The following is an 18,699-nucleotide window of genomic DNA, read 5'->3' as shown; positions in this document are numbered from 1 at the left end:
CTCACACACACAGGAACAAGACAGTTTGACCAGCCAGTAATTATCTCTGGGCGTGTGCTGAGGATAAACAGACAGTTGTCATCCCGTCCCAGCCTGCATTTCACTACCAAATCTATATCTCACACGAACAGGTGTACTAGAAATGACAGATCTATTCAAATTAAGTAACCTACCAGAAGTGAAACAGGTGGCAGCACAAATCCGCTCAATGTGCTTTATGAGACACTCTCAAAATCAAGAAATAGGAAAATGCACCATGCCTGTCTGAAAATAAGTGTCCACATGTGTGAGGTTTGAGTTGGGTTATTATTGCTGGGGAACAAGCAGCGTGACCAAAGTAAACTCACAAGGTTCTCACGCCTCACATGTTTGTGTCTCTAAACCAGACAGATTCCTATTAAACCTATGGACAGTGCAGTAAAACACTTTGAAGAATGGAAAAACACGTGCACACACACACGAGGAATGCTGTAAATTCAAAGTTAACTTATGTGGTTCCTCTTTAATTCGTCCACCACTTATTTATGTCGGTCTTTTGCTTCCTTACTGCTCCTCGATGCTCAAATCAGGACCGTGTAATAAAACCACATTAGAAACGTCTTGAATAAACCTCATTGAGCACACAAACGAGCACACGGGAGAGTCAGTCTCAGACGCACACAAACATACCAGGTCCAGACATGCAAAGGAAAACATCAGTGTGCTAATTAAGACTGTTTTGTATGCTGCAGAGTTCAAGAGAGACGGTTACGACGAGTTTAGTCGAAACCCAATTACCTCACAGGATGCTCCAGCCCGTACAAAGGAGCAAAGACAAGCCATTTTCACACAGAGGTCGCACTCTATTGCCTCTGCTGATCCTTACCTGGAGATAGCAAAAAGAATGGCGAGGCACAACAAAAGTGCAGCAGTCCAAGACTTGAACAAGCAGTGTGAGAAAGGTTACAGAATCAGGGGCACATGCATACCAGTCAAATTTTAAGTAATCTTGATCTCAGAGTAAGGTGGGAAATCACTTTGTCTCTGAGGACAGAGGAAGCTGCCCGAATCAAGGCTTCATTCAGGCCATCTTTCCTCCACAAGTAAAGGACAAACTCAGGCTTTCTAGGCACTGGCGCACACACTTACACAAACACACACATAAGCACTCACTGCTTGGATTTCAATTGCCAGGTACAAAAGCACTTCACATCCCATAAAAGAGCAGTCTCATCTTTCTTCGTATGTCAGCTCAGTGACCATGCTGGGCAGGCGAGTGTGTTCACAAGGTTTTATGAGCTGTGTTTCATTTGGACCGCGACGTGTAATAAAGTAGCTACGCTCGGCATGGTGACGCAAGAGAGATCGTAACACAAAAGAAGTCGTCATGGCAATTTATGTGGAGAGAAATCTCCCACACTGACCCGAAGAAAAGACATTTTGGCCGCAGTGCCGGCAGACTCTGGCCGCTTCACTTTGTAATTTTGGCCAAAAAGCTCTTAAGTGTCTAAAAACACAGTAATTAAGAGTATCAAATTAAAGGGTTAGTTACTTAAAAGATCAGAAGGGACACACACACCAAAACCTTTATTCACATCGTCAGCACTGTGTCTAGTCCATTTCTACAGGTAATGACTGAAATTCACCCAAAGTTTGTAGCCAATAGCCACTGTTGAGCCATAAAAGCACACCTACAGTTCAGAGACCATGGCAAGATGGACTTGTTCAGAGGGTTCTGAGGACAAAATCCCAACCATTACATGAAGCATCTGGTCAATGAACTATTCACAAAAACAGCATACACTCCTCTTACGGCTATAGCTGAGCCAGTCAGAGCCCTTCAGACAATTAGCTCAGCAATCATACTGTAAAGTAGGGAAAAAGTGAGGCAGCTGACAGCCAGTTTGGGATGATAAAGAGTTCTTTGTTGACATGCTCAGGTGATGTTTGCCTATGATAACAGGGAGCGAGGGGAAGGGGGGGGGGGCACTTGACCAAACAAATTCAGACATGTGTAGCTTCACTGTATTCAAGTGTCTCGTAAAAGATGAGCTGACAAAAACGATAGCAGCGTGGTGGCGACACATCGTTCAGAATCAATCTTGATGAATGGACAGGGCCCGAACAACTCTGTGAACAAGATACTCCCGGACGACTCAGTTTCCAGTAGCCGCTGTTGTTCCAGCATCAGGTCTTTCACAGTCAAACCCGTTTTGCTCCTACACTTCTCGTTCCTGTGCGGCTTCAGTGTCCTGCTGGAACACTCCGTGTCAGTACCGACCACGGGCGGCACATTGTTTAGTGAGCTCCGTCCGCTTGTTTGTTTCTGACAATACAGTAACAATGAAGACACCTGCGACATTAACTCCAACGACCACAACTAACAAAGACACAGTGTCGAGACGAATTTTGAATTGAGCTCACCAGTGAGGCAATTTATACCAGCCACAATGCGAGGACTCGCAAGTAACGGCAAATTATTGAAAATTATGCTGAGGCGAACCGCCATATAAATTAGAGCCAGAATTTCGTTTGAGATATGTAAACCACCAGTGGAGCAATATATACATGAAGTACCGTATTTACCCTGTAAACATTTTCAAAGACTTACCCTAAAGGCGGTTTTGAGGACTCCGTCATTGCAGTGATTACAGTGTCAACTTCGGCCAAGCGGTGCTCCAACAGGGCTTCCACAGTCCACTGTTGCTTTTAAACTTGGTGTTTATCCATTGCGTTATCACCTGCCAATGAGCACATCAAAAGTGAATTAATTTTCGACCGTCTTTCCTCTCTGACAGCTCTCCCGATAAGGACGCCAGTGTATGTTCCCAACAAAATAACTTTCTCGTGAATGAAAAGGCTCTACAAGTGACAGCGCGCAAACCTAACAGTCCGCAGTGACATGCAGCGCAACGGCCGCTGAGTGTCCGTGGCGACCAACCGCGACACAAAAATCGATATATGCTCCTACTTTTCAGTTAACAATTTCACGACAAAATAACAGCCTTACTGAGTCGTTGTCATTGACCACACAACTTGTCAAATCCACTTGATATAATCTCCGTATCCCTGTGGCTGAATTACCCTCTACCATTGCCAAGTTAACGACGTAAATTAGACGTTCAAAAACAACTTCCGGAATAGTGTTTCAAAATAAAGCTTAACAAATAAAGTCGTGTCGAACTACGATTTGTTTTCTTAATTTTACGTTACCTTAAATCAGTTTATATAACCGTTGTACCATAGCAACCTTTACTAATTTCTGAGGGGGAATTTGAGGACCCCCTCCATTTCGACCACAGAAACCTGGAGCTAAACAGAGTTCTGGAGGAGAAATGTCAGTGTCCAAAAACGCCCTGGCATTGAACTTCTAATTTTGAGATTACCTTGAATCTTTCTGTCACAGTCATATCTGGTTTCATATCAACAACAGTTCATAAAATTTGGTAACTTTTAAATTGTACCATGGGAATACAAACTATTCAAAGCCTAAAATAGACAAACACGACATGCATTTTTGGAGCTCCTCGAAAATCGATGACAAAACAGAACTCAGATTGTGACCAAAAAAAAACAGTTAAATCACAATTACAAAATGTTAATTGCTGATTTTCTGATAGCAGTTAGTACCAAGGAATTAATGTAAACATGGCTCAGTGGTTAGAGTGGGCTGTCCAGTAACTCAATTCCCACTCAAAGATTGGCGATGTAACTGCTGGAGTGTATGACTGTGTGTGTTCTTCAGGTGCCAACCTGAATGGGTTAAAGGAAGAGTAACTTTGTGTATCTCCTACTACTTTCTCCTCCATCTACATGATAATAAAGCTCATCTTAAAAACCCTTCAATTTCTGTAGAAATGTGTGTCAGTGACAGGAGTGAAATTGAGTGTGAATCTTTGATCTCTTCACAGCAGGTTATGCTATAAGACACAAACAGAAATGTGTAACCTCGAGCTTGATTAAGCAGGACACCGCCACCTGTACCACAGACAAACAAGGTCATGATTTGGAGTAAATCAAACTTTCTTTTCCATTTTTTTCATGCCCTAAAAGTGTGTCACATGAATATATTTTGAGCTGAAGCGTTCTTGGGTTTACTGTAGGCTCAGTCTGACAGTGCAGAGACTTGGGCGAGCACCATGTTTAATTAGCCTTTTCTATCCAGAACCTTAGAGCTGGAAGCGACCATATTTGAACAAGATGGGTGGAGCTAGAAAATGACCAAACAAAAGTAACATTTTCGAAGGCTAATTTCTTTGAAGTTGTGGATTGCCTGTCAAAGTGATCACCAGCACACTGATCAGAAGGACACCATGAGGACTTGAGGGAAATTTTATTGAGTATCATCTGTGAGAAGCAGATGGTGTTTGGAAGTGAGTATATGAAGGCCAGAGATGTCTTGGAGGCAGCACCTAGATTATCAGTGGTGTTGCACTTGAGCTCCAAGTCCGATGTCAGATGGACGCTTGCACATCCATGTATAGTTTATGGAAAGCCTCTTTATTGTTGAGTATGTATCTCCTCAATATTTTTTATATTTTCTGATTATGCAAATAAACAAATCAGGTCATCAGGTCATCAGCGACCTCAGGGCTGATGACACCTTCGGTTTTTTAAGTTTGTAACCTCGAGTTCAGTGCCTCTATCATGCCTTAAGTAGTATTTTATTTAGAAGGCAATGGTAGATGGTTTCCTGTATTTTTGGAACGTTTTGAATGTTTAACTTTACGCACATCTCTAAAGCCCCGCCCTCGTCAGCAGATCTCAAGCCAATCATCCTCGGAGGGAATTCGGTGAACGCCAGACGGAGAGCGGCCGCACACACACGCCACATCAAAATTGATAAACACAACCTAAACAAAGACTCTTAAGAGCTGCACACATATCTGATTCGTTCTTTAACTTGATCAACTAATGGTTTGAATAAAGTGCCCATCGGGTCCATACATCCACAACAATGGCTCATTGAAATTCAATGAGAATTTAAATTCCTTCTCCCGGCGTGCTTTGTGCCTGTTTTTTTATTTTTTTTTACCGAAACAGACTGCATTTTTCCACCACAGGGGGTCACCACTGCCTCACGTTTCCCATCATTTGGGCAATCTAGCGAAAACGATACAAAAAAAAGTTTAAAAAAAAAAGAATGTTGATAAAAATAATAATAATAAAAAACACTTATGTAACTTTTGTAAAAGCGGAAACGAGAGAGAGTTAACAATGACCAAAACAAGTAATCTACAGCAACAACATTACTCTATCACGTTCCAAAATGACTGAATTTGACTAATGATACAAACCAAATTTTTACATATATTTTTCATACATATTTTTACAGCTACTAACTAATAGAAACAACAGTCTTATATTACCAAATATAGTTTAATTCAAGTGTAGGGCTGTAAGGCTGTGAAATGTTGCTGTATTTTTACGTATGCCTGGTTATTGAAATGTACTATTACTAAAATACTTTATTTTCTTTATTTCATGGTTACATTTTTTTAAAAGAATAATGATCATAAGAACTTTTAAGCAGTCATTTTTATGTGTACCAGTCTTTAATGTGCAAGTCTTTGTGCTATTTTTGACGTGTGACCCAAGAGACTCAGATAAAGATCTCAAACTAGAATGTACAGGAAACAACACATCTCTCTCTGTGCCTTGCTCATTATTAGGGAACTGCTAGTTTTGAGACATTTAGTTCATTGTGGCAGATCTGACAGCATCTAATCCAAAGAGACCCAGACACAGAGAAGCCTTGGGAGTGCAGACTCCGACCCTTGAGACATCATGATGACAGGTGAATACATTTATGGACACATAGTCTTTACCTTGTTAGTCCGTATTGTGCATATGTGTTAAAGTGTGTCATGTTAAGGGTTTATCACTTGCTGCCGGCGTTAAAATCAAGTTCCACATTTTTATTTATCACACTTTGATTTCCATTTGGATCATCATTATGCTACAGTTTAAGTTCTGAAACCATTCTATTGCAGCAGGAGCGTCTCTCTTCATATATATATATATATATATATATATATATATATATATATATATATATATATATATATATATATGTATTACCAAAAAGTTTGTTACGATAAAAATATGGTCTATAATCAATAATCAGTCAGACAATATTATAATAGGTCATATGAAACAATTCACAGTTATGATAATTGATTAGATATACCATAAATATAAATATACATATTCATGAAATGCATCGTGCTTTATATGTGGAACATGTTCAAATTCATCAGAACATAAGCAAATTGACCAAATACAACAGCAGCAGTATGTGAGAATGTGATTAGATTCCACAGCCTCATATGACCGGCACTGATAAATGTTGATATTTTTGCCAATGTAAATTTAGATCTTTACATCCTTTAGGCGAAATGCAAAGGCAATTTTTATCACAAGTGGGCTTTCTATTGTTGGCAACCAGCAGGTGGCATAAAGCCACTTTCTTCATCACATGGTCCACATGATGTTTTTGTGAATGTAGCTCAACAAAAGCAAAATTTCATTCACTTAAAGATGAAGCACATGAAACAAAGAAATGTATAGGAGCAGTGTCCATGTGTATAGTAGTTGTATCAAATAAGATGTTGACATTAAAAGAAAAATCTTTGTCTGTCAACAGATGAGTACGATAATGAAACCTTCACACCAACATTTGATTATTCATCATACTTTGATAATGGAAACACGGCTCCTTGCGATTATGTTGACGTGATGGCCTTCAGCAGGATGTATCTGGCCACCCTGTATAGCTTGGTTTTCATCCTTGGCTTCATGGGTAAGTGTATCTGCATCAGAAGTTTGGAAACAACGACTCATACATAACAAATGTGAATATGTGTGCCCAAACATTTTACCAGTACTGTATATGGTGCGTCTACTATGAGGAAATAGTTTACACGCTTGCATTGCAGTCACACTCCTCCCCTTTGGGTACTTGCTTTCCGTCTGCAGAAGGGAGGTGGGTCTCCTTTTTGAGGACAGAAATCAAGGGATCGTTTTGTTAATGAGGATTCAGGATGAGAACTTGTACTTTGTGTGTGTGTACATTTGTATCTACATAAAATACATCTAATTCTAAGGCTTTACATAACAGGACATTAAAATAAATCATCCGTCCGTTTGTTTTAAAATCTGGCCAAATGCTCAGATGAGCAACAGAACATCACATATTATTGTTGTGTCATTTCATAGCAGAGGTTTTGTCACTTTGCTGGTCTGGAGCGTTCAGGTGAGTGTTAACTCAACGCCACGGAGGAAAGACGTCGGCAGTTATCTAAGAGAAGCAATTGCTGCTGCCTGTGAATCTAGGAAGGTTATAGGGCTATTTGCAAACAATTTGGAGTTCATCATTTTACATTCATTCACAAGAGGAAAACATTCAGCCCTCCTCGGATGTTTATGGCCTCTTCTCTGGACGTCCTCCTCCCGCTTCACCTCTGCTGGCAGTCACAGTGACTGTTTTCCCAGAGACGTAAAAAAAACGGCGCCTTCTCCCCTCCACCAGCTCCTGCACTCGCCACAAGGTCCTGCTCTCCAGCCACGGTTTCTGAAGTGATCCCCTCTCAAAAAGACAGAAGATGAGGAACACGAACTCCATCATTATCTCATCACAGTCATCACGCAGCATCACATCAGCTTATGGAGCCTGATTTCTCTACAGGCTTTTTTTGTTTTTCATGTGTATTTTTGGGTCAAATTTCACAACACCTGGAGAAAAGAAAGGATTACATCTCTAATCTGACCTGGTGATTTCCTTTGTTGAGTCATTCATTTCTTCAAGAAGCCTGGATGCTTCATCATATAGACCTTGATGTGGTGGATATGGGAAGGGGGGGGGGGGGGGGTCTGGATATGGTGGAGGGTTGGGAAGTGGTCATCGAGGATGGAGAGCAGGAAAAAAATGGAGAAAAAGGAGACGGAAGGTTTAAACCATTTCTTTCTTTGACCATCATGGAAAGTGTGAGATCACTTGCAGATGAAATGATTAGGACACAGCGGGAAAAGACGACATCATTTTTCCCATCAAGACATGGCATCAGGAGCAACTCTTGCATCTCTACTAAGTTTTAAGGCTGTAGACAGAAAGCTAACAGTGAAGGAGGGGGATTACAGTGCTTGTTAACAACAGATGGTGTAGTCCTGGACACGTCACTGAGAAGGAGCATCTCTGCGCCCCAGATGTTGAATAGTTGGCTGTGAGTTCCTGTCTATGTTTGTCTTTATTTTGTTATCTATCTATAACAATAGTATAGCTTTAATAATGAATAATACTGCAGCAATTTAATTTCCCTGCTGAGATTAATGGAGTATTACTGAATAGAACAGAATGCTATAAATAATTTATTACAGTTTATTGTTTATATTATTCTCCTTTAGTATTATTTATTCTAATATATTCAGCAGATTTATAGTCCTCCAAGACTGTATTAAAATAATCCTTATCTATGATTTTATCAGGCCCTTCGTAAAAATTATAGATTTACGCGACTTCATTAAAATAATCCTTTGTGATTATTCTGTTTGGCCCGTCGCGGTTTTTATTTTACGTCCTCAGTGAGGGAAATGCTGTCTTCTCTGTTGGTTGATCTCATTACTCCAGCCCTCCTTCCATAAGTAACTGGCCCTCACCAACACAGATTTAATTGAACTGCATCGGAGGTGTTGCTCACTGGAGTCCCAGACTCTCCCATGCATGATTTCAGACAGCAGCCCCGGGGAGGAGGACACGGGCCTTGAGATCCAGCTCGAGAGGACAAGTTTTACGTTTGAGTTGCAATAAAGAATTTTTCACAGATGGGTTGGCTCTGTGTATTTTGTTCTGAAAGCTCTGCAGCACCCTCAAGTCACAGTGATAAAAACAAGGAGTAGTTATATGAAAGTAAACATCGTCATCAAAAACCACAAGGCTAGACAATATGCTTTTCATTGATTGAGGTCATCTGGTGATATTTTCTGTCTTGGTTGAGAGAGAATATTCTCATGGGAATATTCTGCCCCACTCAGGTCATATTACAATACTATAACAAGAGCACAACAAAGGTGATTAAAGGCATTTCTAATGATTTCCTCCAACAGTTGCTGTAACTACAGTGTACTTTGCTTATGTGGACTCAACAAAAATATCACAACAATAAGACAATTACTGGTCATTATCAGGTGTAATGTCACTAAGTGGCCTGAACAACTCTATTCTATTAATATCTCTAGTTCCCGTTTGATACAAACACACCAGCATATGTTCTTTTTACCTGTACTATCCTAATAAAGTAATTCACCTTTCAGAATATATTTATAAAAAAAGCATTTGTATTCTGAATGTTTCAACAATGTGGTTACTTGAAGACAAATTATTACAGCCAATTATCTGATTATCATGAGATGACTGAATAATCAAATCGTGATCTCAAGATAATGGCATCAAAATGGTCTTGGCTTTTATATTTGAGAGCTCACAACCACATTACCCACAATACAACGTTATCAATTGAATGAGGCTAAGTCATTACAGCTTAGTAAAATTTGCAAGACGTCTTCAACTTGTTGGTACGTGATTAAGTGGCCTGTGGGCACCACCTAACCGCTCCCCAGCCCCCAGCAATATGACACACTTAAAATACATGGACTATTTTGTTCTTTTAATAATATATTAGAGACAATTCATGGTTTCTGCATCAAAAGGACAGAGCAAATCTTGTCATCATCACAACTTCAAGAGGTCCCTCTGTGGCCAACAGTGCATCGACTATGAATGTTCCTCATTGTTTTAATTGTTTTTTTTTTCTAATAAATGTCAGACAATAGTTACTGAAGCTTGAATATATATATATATATAAAAAGCCTACATCCTGAGGCAAGAATGTTGCCAACCAGTGAGCTCATTACAGTCAAGTCACTGGCACAAATAGACTCCAAAAAGTCTTATTCCAGAGGCTGCTGGGGCAGGGCCTGTTCCAAACTGGTCTTAATACAATGGAGAAATTCTCTACCCAGAGTTACCTTCGAAAGTAGAGAAATCATTTGACATATAAAAAACAAAAACAAAAAACAGGATTAAATTCACTCCAACCATGGTGGCCTTTATTTTAAGTTGAGGTCATTTAGTCTGTTATGAAGGCTTTGCTCGCTCTATGGGACCTATAGTATTATCATTCAAAGTAAACTTAGCTTCATGCCAGGTAACAAGTTGCTGCGTCGTCAACCGCAACAACCTCATCAGACAAAGAAGTCAGCCACGGGCAGACAAGGTGCGCTTTAACGCACCTTTTATCACCATTCTCATCTCTGCAACTGTATGTTCCCCACATCAATGTCATTATCATCTTAATTTTTACCACAAGAAGAGCCCGCATATTGATTGTAATGCTCGCCATTATCACTTTACATGTAGCGAGCGACATTCTGGACAAGACCAAAAGACGCAACCAGTGATAGCTCAATAACTTAAGGTAGTAGCCTGAGATCAAGTCAACAGTTTCTCTTAATGCAAATATCCCATTGGTTTTGACTTGAATAGTTAATGGTTGGGACTGTTGACCTCATTGTTGCTGGTTCCAAGATATTAACACTGACACTATCACTATTAAATGCTTGACTTATGCAAACAGCTATTCAGCGTTGTTTAACATGAGTTCCAAAGACAGATGAGACCAAAGTGGACATGTTTGGTCATAATGCACAGCAACTTTAACGTTAAAGCTTGGCTGAACTTGAGTCATGCACAGGATAATGATCCCAAGCACAGCTGGTAATCTACAACAGAATGAAGAATCAAGGTGCTGCAATAATCCAGTCAAATTCCATAACCTGACCTTATTTATGGCAATACTGTAAGAGACCTCAATGAACTGAAGCAACGTTGTAAAGAGGAGTGAGTCAAATATCCTCCACATCTGTTAGTGGCTGATAACATCATACTATAAACAATTACATGAAGTCATTGTTGCTAAAGGTGGTTCTACAAGATATCGAGTACTGATATTGAATTTCAAACACTGCTTCTGCCTTTTGGCTTAGTTTTTTGTTAATTAAATTGAAAGAATTGTTGTATTCACCTTACTTTAAGACCATGAAAGAACCACATGATTTTCTTTTTTGTTATGTCCTAAAACATAGAATCATTAGTGTCAACACACATTTTATCATGACCATATGTAACCGTGTGATGATTAAAAATCAGCATCTGACAAATACACATTTTTTTCCCTCTCTTTCCCAAGGTAACGGCTTCGTGGTGTGGGTCCTGGTGAAGTATCGCAACAAGACCAACTTCACAGACATGTGTCTCTTCAACTTGGCCATCTCCGACCTCCTCTTTGTCCTCACATTACCTTTCTATTGTCACTACACATTGGCCGGCAATTGGATTTTCGGGGACTTTCTGTGCCGTTTTGTCTCATGGTTTAACCAGTCTGGTTTCTTCAGCAGCATCTTCTTCATGGTTGTTATGGCGCTGGACCGCTATGTGATCATCATGCATTCTTACAAGGTGGCACACTATTGGACAGGAAGGGCAGGCATTGGAGTGGCCTTGTTTGTTTGGATGTTGAGCTTGTGTGTCTCTCTGCCATCTGTTGTCTTTTCAAAAGTGAAAAATGAGTCTGACGGGCAGGGATGTTACTACTGCCCTGAAAACGACGGATGGAAGCATTATGAACTATTTGCAACAAATGTAATGGGTCTCTTGATTCCCTTATTGGGGATGGTAGTTTGCTACTCAAGGGTCGTCCCAACACTGATGAAAATGCGGTTTACAAAAAGGTACCGCGCTGTTAAACTGATTTTCTTTATAGTGATCATCTTCTTCTTGTTCTGGGCTCCATACAACATTTCGCTTTTCTTGAATTTTCTGCATTCAAAAGGCATAATAGCAATGGAGTCATGCAAATGGGATAACGACTTGAGGCTATCAGTAATAGTGACGGAGGCTTTTGCTTACACTCACTGCTGCCTGAACCCCATCATATACGCCTTTGTATCACAGAAGTTTATGAAACGAGCCATGCAGCTACTGAAGAGATTTGTGCCTGTTTCCACCATGACTTGGACAGATAGTTCATTCAGGAGAAGCTCATTGTCCAGCAAGTCCTCTGAGACCACAGTCATCACATAGAAGGGACAGGTGGAAATAGTACCACCCCAATTCCAAAAATGCTGGGATACGGTGTAAAATGTCAATAAAACAGAACAAAACGATTTGCAAGTCTCATAAATCAATATTTGAACCACAGTAGAACACAGAAAACATCTCAAATGTTGAAAGTGAGACATTTACCCTTTCACGAAAACTATGAGCTCATTTTGAATTTGAAGGGAACAGATCTCAAATAAGTTTTGATGGAGTCAAATGGGTGGAAAGGTAAATGGTACTAAAAGGAAACAGATGGTTGAACATGTAACAACTAGTTAGATTTAATAACAACAGGTCAGTTACATGACTGAGTATGAAACGAGCCCCATAGAGATGCAAGTCTTTTAGAATAAAGATAGACAGAGCTTTAAAAATTTGGTTTCAGGAATGCTTCCAGAAATGTCTTTCTGTCTTTGAATACCATTCACTGTGCAATCCACAAATGCAGGTTAAAGCTATATTGTGAAAGGAATGGTCCAGAAACATTGCCATCTTCTCTGGGCCAAAGCTAATTTAAAATGGACTGTGGTTAGACAAAATTAAACTAATTAAAATTTTGGCGTCGCACCCTATTGATTAAAGAGGTGAGGGTCCATCCGTCTTGTAATCAGTGCTCAGTTAGGAAGCCTGCAGATCTGATGGTAAAAAGGTGCATTAACGATAGAACTTTAGAACTGGATGCTTGCACATCTAAAAAAAAGGCTCCATCGCTGCTGAAAGGTTTTAGAGCAACATTTGCTCCCATCCAGATGACATCTTTTCTTCAATCTGATCTTCATTGCAACAGTGTTGTTTTGATCAGTTTATTTTCCTCTCCTGCTGACGTTGGAGGAAAGTAGCCGTGCATCAATGCATTCTTTTCATGTGTCACAGCTTTGAACCTCAATGTTTGGGTTTAAAGAAAACAAAACTGCTTTAGATCATGGAACTCCTTATGTTTCACTGATCATGTGGAAATACTTGGTGATAATTAACAGCTACATATGTGGAGTGATTTCGTATAGCAGATCTTGAATGTCATCATTCATCATTGTTTTCAATCTGTTGTGTGGGCACAACATTGTTTCACATTTGTATGTATGTACAGTGTACTGCATATGTGTTCTTTCCTTCTAGTCTTACAATCACTCATCACTGGTATTGTCCCAAATTCTGTACGTTGCAGAACATGTCGTTGCACTCTCTGTTGGCATTGTCATGGTGATCTTACTTTGCCAAATGCTACTTAAGATGACATCTAATCTTTGGAGCCTTCAGTCTGTCATTTCTATGGCAGCCTCTTATCTTGCTCTTTCTTAGTATGAAAGTCACGTTTCTGTCATATTGAATAGAATAGGTATATTGCTCATTTGTTGAAGACTAGGTGGCAGTTCACACTTTCTCAATTTTTTTCTTTTTCACTTGACAGCACGTTGTGGTTTGTGATGAGGTTCATTTCTTCCCTTAACAAACAGCTGAAGAGGGACCTTATCATGACAAGAGATGTAGTAAAAAAATAAACAGATAAGTGAACAAATGGAACATTTTAAAAAGGTTGTTTGAGACGGACAATGACAGTGTTGTAATCATTGAAAAAATTTTAAAAAGACAAAAAAAAGTGATGGCCACATAGGCAAAAAACTTGTATTACCCCATCCATGTTGTAAATATTTCCTTCAGTGAGCCTTTAACTTTCAAGCCATGCTGTTTTTGTTGCCTTGCGGAAAGTTCAGTATCTGCGGAAAAAAATGTAAAAATGCAATGATATATGGAGGAGTAAAGTGTTAATGCAGCTCTTTTGAAAATGTTTGAAAAATAAAGTGAACACCTGAACTTCCCTCTCATTGTGTGTGATTCAAATTTCAACCCCTCACGTCTGTGTGCAAACAGCTGATGGTAGTCATGGTGACGACAAATAAGGCCATGATCCATCAAAATGTGTCTAGATATATCAGGATAAAAGAGCATATTTTTTTGTTAATCAAACACCTTATAGTAAATATATTTGAGTAAAACTTTGGAATTCCTGATGAGCAACATGCTTTAGAAAAAAAACACAACATTTGAGATGAGTGAATAGAACCAAAGAAAAGAGTAAGACTACTCATGCACTTTCCCCTAACTCTTGTTTCACCCTTTGCTCACATATAAAGGGACATTTCTGAGAAAACCGCACTGGCAGCTTCAACACTATGCAGAGGAAACAACAAAGCACAGAATTCACTTTACCAGAAGTGAGCAATGCAACAGGATTTGACACAAAAAGCAAGCACTGCATGTTGCTGATGTAACTTTGATGCTCAGCACTAGAGCACACACATTCAAGAGCAGGGATATTGGCAACGCATGTGGTAAGTGTTTCACATATTAGTCTCTAAACATTTAGCTTCCATATGATAGACTTGCTTCTTATTTACCTCCTACACTTAAACTCTGTGTGTAGTTGAGGATTCTGTTTGCACGTGTGGCTTTGTCTGTGCGCATAAGCAAAGTCAGCCACAGGAAGTGAGGGTCGGCATGGGTGTCAAACCAGGTGGTTCTCTGTATGTTGACAGTGAAAGAAAAATGTTTGAGATGTGGTTTGAGAGATCAAATAAATTTGATTATAGTCACAGCAGTAGGGTGTTTGTGAAATTGACTTACATGTACCACTCTAAATGAAGGCAGGAGATGATGCTAGAGTTTAACGCTGCTGTCAGTGCAGCCCATTCAGAACCGAGTAAGCTCGGGAATGGGAATCAACAAATTTAACCATGAATTTTGAATTCTTGTATATTTCTTTTAGATTTTGAAAGCTCTTGAGTGTTTCATAAACCAGCATTGAACTTCTTAACGTTTGTTACAGAGATCTCTCCCAAAGTGACTCACCAAACTATGAATGTTACAGAAAAGTTCAGCTTAAAGGGCACAAAAGGCCCTGCAATATTTGTGAATTCCCCACATTGGGATGGTTTAAAGAACAAAAAGTTCACTGTATGACGATCAGCGTTCATGGTGTAAAGGGACACTGGGTTTAATGAAGAGGAGAAGCGGGCAGTACCATCTTCTTTTCTCTGGAGTTGGAATTATAACTTATAGAAAATAGAATTTTTCTTCAATATAACAAGAAAATATTACAAAGCCAGCATTGTAAAGTAAGGAGACATAAAAACTTTTATATTTTCATCTTTCTGCAGCTTAGAATAATGAACAATTTCATGTTAATCTTAGGAGGGAAATTCAACAGGATGAAATGGATTAAAGACAGGTGCTACATGTAGCAAAAAAAAATTTTTATTGGGTTAAAACAGAGGATTGTTTTGTGTGGTCACACTAATTTGCTTATACCTTCTGTAATTATGTTATACTGCTATGCATTTGTTGAACGGCAAGTAATTGATGAGTGTGGCCGTTGGAGCAAAAAGCTGAATTAAATGACACGGGAATTTTCCAGCTGTTGCATCTTTCTGTAGTTTTGCACTGTTTTCACTTGATTGATGGACTGAGGGTCTAAGAGGAAAACCTTAATCGAAATTAAAGAACCATCACATGAACTCAGAATGCTCATGAACAGCAAGTCAGTCCAACTGCTTGCACAGTTTTTTTTCCGCACTGAGCTCTACATCTTCCCCATATCAAGTTATAAACAGATAACATCAAAGAAAAAAATAATAGTTCCCATCATAATTAACATGGACTTGTGTACCTGTTTGCCCAATGGAAAATATACACATTTCTATGGGATGGTTGGTGACAAGAACGGAAGACGTAAAAAGCATTCGGAAAAATTACAAGTGAAAGGTCATAGCTAATTATTTTCTCAGATAGAAAAAAAAATCTGGGATATTGGGAGATTCTACAGAGAATAATTTGGGTATTTGTTTTCTTTACTTCTGCATGTTTTCCTCTCTGTACATCGAATACCACTGTGTAAAAAGGTTTTTTACTTTAATGTGTTCTTCTTAACCAGGCTGCTTTACTATTGCGAAGTACTGACCAAATGTTTTTTGCTCTGTCCCACAGCAGTATGAATGAGTCAGAATACGGCATCGGATATGAGTATGATGTATGTGATGATATCGATGCCGACTTTTCCAATAAATCCTTATTGGGTCTTTACTACACGCTGTTTTGTCTGGGCCTACTGGGTATGTTCAAATAAGCTTATATTCCAACAAAAGTGTAACAACTGAGAAACAATTACTATGTACATTAAAGCTCCAAACACAGCGAGGAAATTTGAGTTTAACTCACTTAAGCTTAAACTGCTGCACACACTTTTACAGACTGCAACCAGAAATGATATGAAACTCATAACAACTAACAATTTTAACCGATTTCACAGGGAACTGCACAGTTCTGTGGATTCTCCTCCGGTACATCAAGCTGAGAACCATGACAGATGTATGCCTCCTTAACCTGGTCCTGTCTGACCTCTTACTGACTGTGTCTCTGCCCCTTTGGGCCTACAGTTCACAGAACCTTGCATCATGCAAACTTATAACAGGATTCTATCAGGTTGGCTCTTTTCTTTTTATGACAAATGAATATTCGACTATGTTAAACACAAATAATGATCAATGTTTCAATTTCCAATGTTTAAAACTCAAGCTCAAACTCAAGTCGTACTCTTGCGATTGTGCGTGAGACAGCTGCCATGAAATGTCGGCTGTGTGAGGAACTTTACTGAGCCTGGCAAATGTCACCTCATGTCATGTCACATCCTGTACTCACTGTGCTTCCTCTGTGCTCCTCTGAGCAGGTAGGTTTCTACAGCGGGACTTTGTTTGTGACCCTGATGAGTGTTGACCGCTACCTCGCCATCGTCCACGCTGTTGCAGCCCTGCGAGCCCGGAAACTTCGCTACGGAATCACAGCCAGCATTATAATCTGGGTTATATCTGTAATTATGGCATCCCCTCAGGTGATATTTGCCTCCTTGGAGGAGGATCCATGTGAAAGCAACAGCTCCCAGTGCCAGCCTTTCTACCCAGAGGAAACAGAAAAGTTTTGGAAATATCTGCGAAACTTTAGTGAGAACACAGTGGGGCTTTTTGTGTGCCTCCCTGTCATCATTTTCTGTTATGTACAAATCCTTGTTGTGGTCTCCAAATCCAGGAACTCCAAAAGAGACAAAGCGATGAAAATGATATTTACTGTGGTCTGTGTGTTTGTGGCGTGCTGGGTTCCTTACAACATCATAGTTTTCCTTCAGACACTGGAGCAGCTAAAAATCCTAAATGACTGTAAAACTTCAGATACCATCAACTCAGCAATGGCCCTTGCTGAGCTAATTGCACTGTCCCACTGCTGCATAAATCCAGTGATCTATGCATTTATAGGGGAGAAGTTTAGGAAGTCACTGTGTAAAGTGCTGGTGAAATACATCCGCTGGAACTACCAGATTGGAGGGGCTCACAGCCACAGAGACACCACAGACATTGAGACTTCCAACACACCTGTAAAATCAGATTATTAAAAGTAGGTCATCGGTGTGGTGGAGGGTGCATATGCAGCACGTGCTTTCTTTCCTTTTTTTCTTCACTACAACTGAGGTGACAGATACCGTGTGCATGAGTATGGTGATGACTGCATGTGGTTTTATGCTTGCAAGAGAAAATACTATCCAGAATGACTCATTTTGAAAAATGTACCGAACAAAAGAAATGTATAAAACATTTATCCACAACATGTTATTCAAAACATATATCTCGAACACAATATATCTTTAACTTGTAAATCCATGTTGATTTTTTTGTTTTTTTGTGAATAAAATAGAAAAAAAAAATCTTAGCGGCTCTTTCGCACTTCTTGGTTTGAGAGGAAAAAATGAGCTCAACCAATCTTTTAACTGCTGTGTTTGTGTTTCATTCTGAAAACTGTATTCCTCGGGATTGATTGTTTTTTTATCATATCATTTATCATGCCATTTCTGAGTATGATTCAACTCGAAAACTGAAATGCGCATTCCTATTACTCAGTTCTACATTTTTTAGTGTACGACATGAACTGAACCTAAACCTACATTTACTGGCACAGCCACACAGCTACGGCTGAAACTGAAACAACAGGTAATGTCAAAATGTAGGCTGAGGACATTAATCCCTATGAAAACATATTTACGTATACCAAATGAATACTAATGAACACTTCAGTCATAAAAGTGATATTGCATGTGCAAAAAAAAGAAATAAGAAAAACCTTTACTGTTGCTTTGCCCTGGTAGCTCATCCAGCTCTCTCTCTTTCCTCCTATGTCGTCTATACAATAAATCCATGTAATTTGCTATATATTTTAAGAAGCTCCTCAGTTATGTGAGATAATTATGTAATCCACTGCAGTGAATGTGAAAACAGAAGCTGCCTCTGCATTCTAACCATCTTTCTGGCCACCATGTCACAAGTTTCCTTTCTCTCTGTGGCTCTCTCACCGTTTCTCTCTGTCCTCCTCTCTTCCAGCAAGCTATCATCCAAAATAAGCAAACTCACAAACTAAACAGATTTAAAAGTCTGATTTGAGTTATAAATTGGGGCACTGCACTGTATAGGGTAACAAATAGGCTACGGCAATAAGATGACTCTCCATAGAACATACCCATGTGAAGACTT

At 39.5% G+C, this 18,699-nt stretch overlaps 2 protein-coding genes across 4 annotated transcripts in view; one reads left to right on the top strand and one right to left on the bottom strand.

The window, feature by feature from the left end:
• The window catches only part of cobl (cordon-bleu WH2 repeat protein), a 48,705-nt gene extending 45,494 nt beyond the window's left edge, over positions 1-3,211 (bottom strand). For 2 of the 3 annotated variants that reach the window (XM_072394654.1, XM_072394657.1), the window contains exons 1-2: positions 2,990-3,211; positions 2,591-2,720 (exon numbers count right to left, since the gene is read on the bottom strand). In XM_072394654.1, the coding sequence (XP_072250755.1) occupies positions 2,591-2,619 (29 nt within the window). In that variant the 5' untranslated portion in view covers positions 2,620-2,720; positions 2,990-3,211. The remainder of the gene's footprint in view (positions 1-2,590; positions 2,721-2,989) is intronic. The other variant, XM_072394658.1, reaches the window with a different exon arrangement.
• A 2,453-nt stretch (positions 3,212-5,664) lies between these two features.
• Positions 5,665-17,831, top strand: LOC140316978 (uncharacterized). Its single transcript, XM_072395060.1, has 7 exons — positions 5,665-5,776; positions 6,626-6,781; positions 11,223-12,103; positions 14,600-14,655; positions 16,115-16,239; positions 16,437-16,609; positions 16,854-17,831. The coding sequence occupies exons 1-7, from the start codon at positions 5,767-5,769 to the stop codon at positions 17,568-17,570; spliced, it is 2,118 nt and encodes a 705-aa protein (XP_072251161.1). The 5' UTR covers positions 5,665-5,766; the 3' UTR covers positions 17,571-17,831.
• The last annotated feature ends 868 nt before the right edge of the window (positions 17,832-18,699 follow it).

Source organism: Leuresthes tenuis, unplaced genomic scaffold, assembly GCF_036924035.1.
Source record: "Leuresthes tenuis unplaced genomic scaffold, fLeuTen1.0.hap1 SCAF_10, whole genome shotgun sequence".
NCBI classification, from domain to species: domain Eukaryota; kingdom Metazoa; phylum Chordata; class Actinopteri; order Atheriniformes; family Atherinopsidae; genus Leuresthes; species Leuresthes tenuis.
Note: the sequence above shows the minus strand (reverse complement) of the source record. Positions and strands in the feature narration are given on the sequence as shown.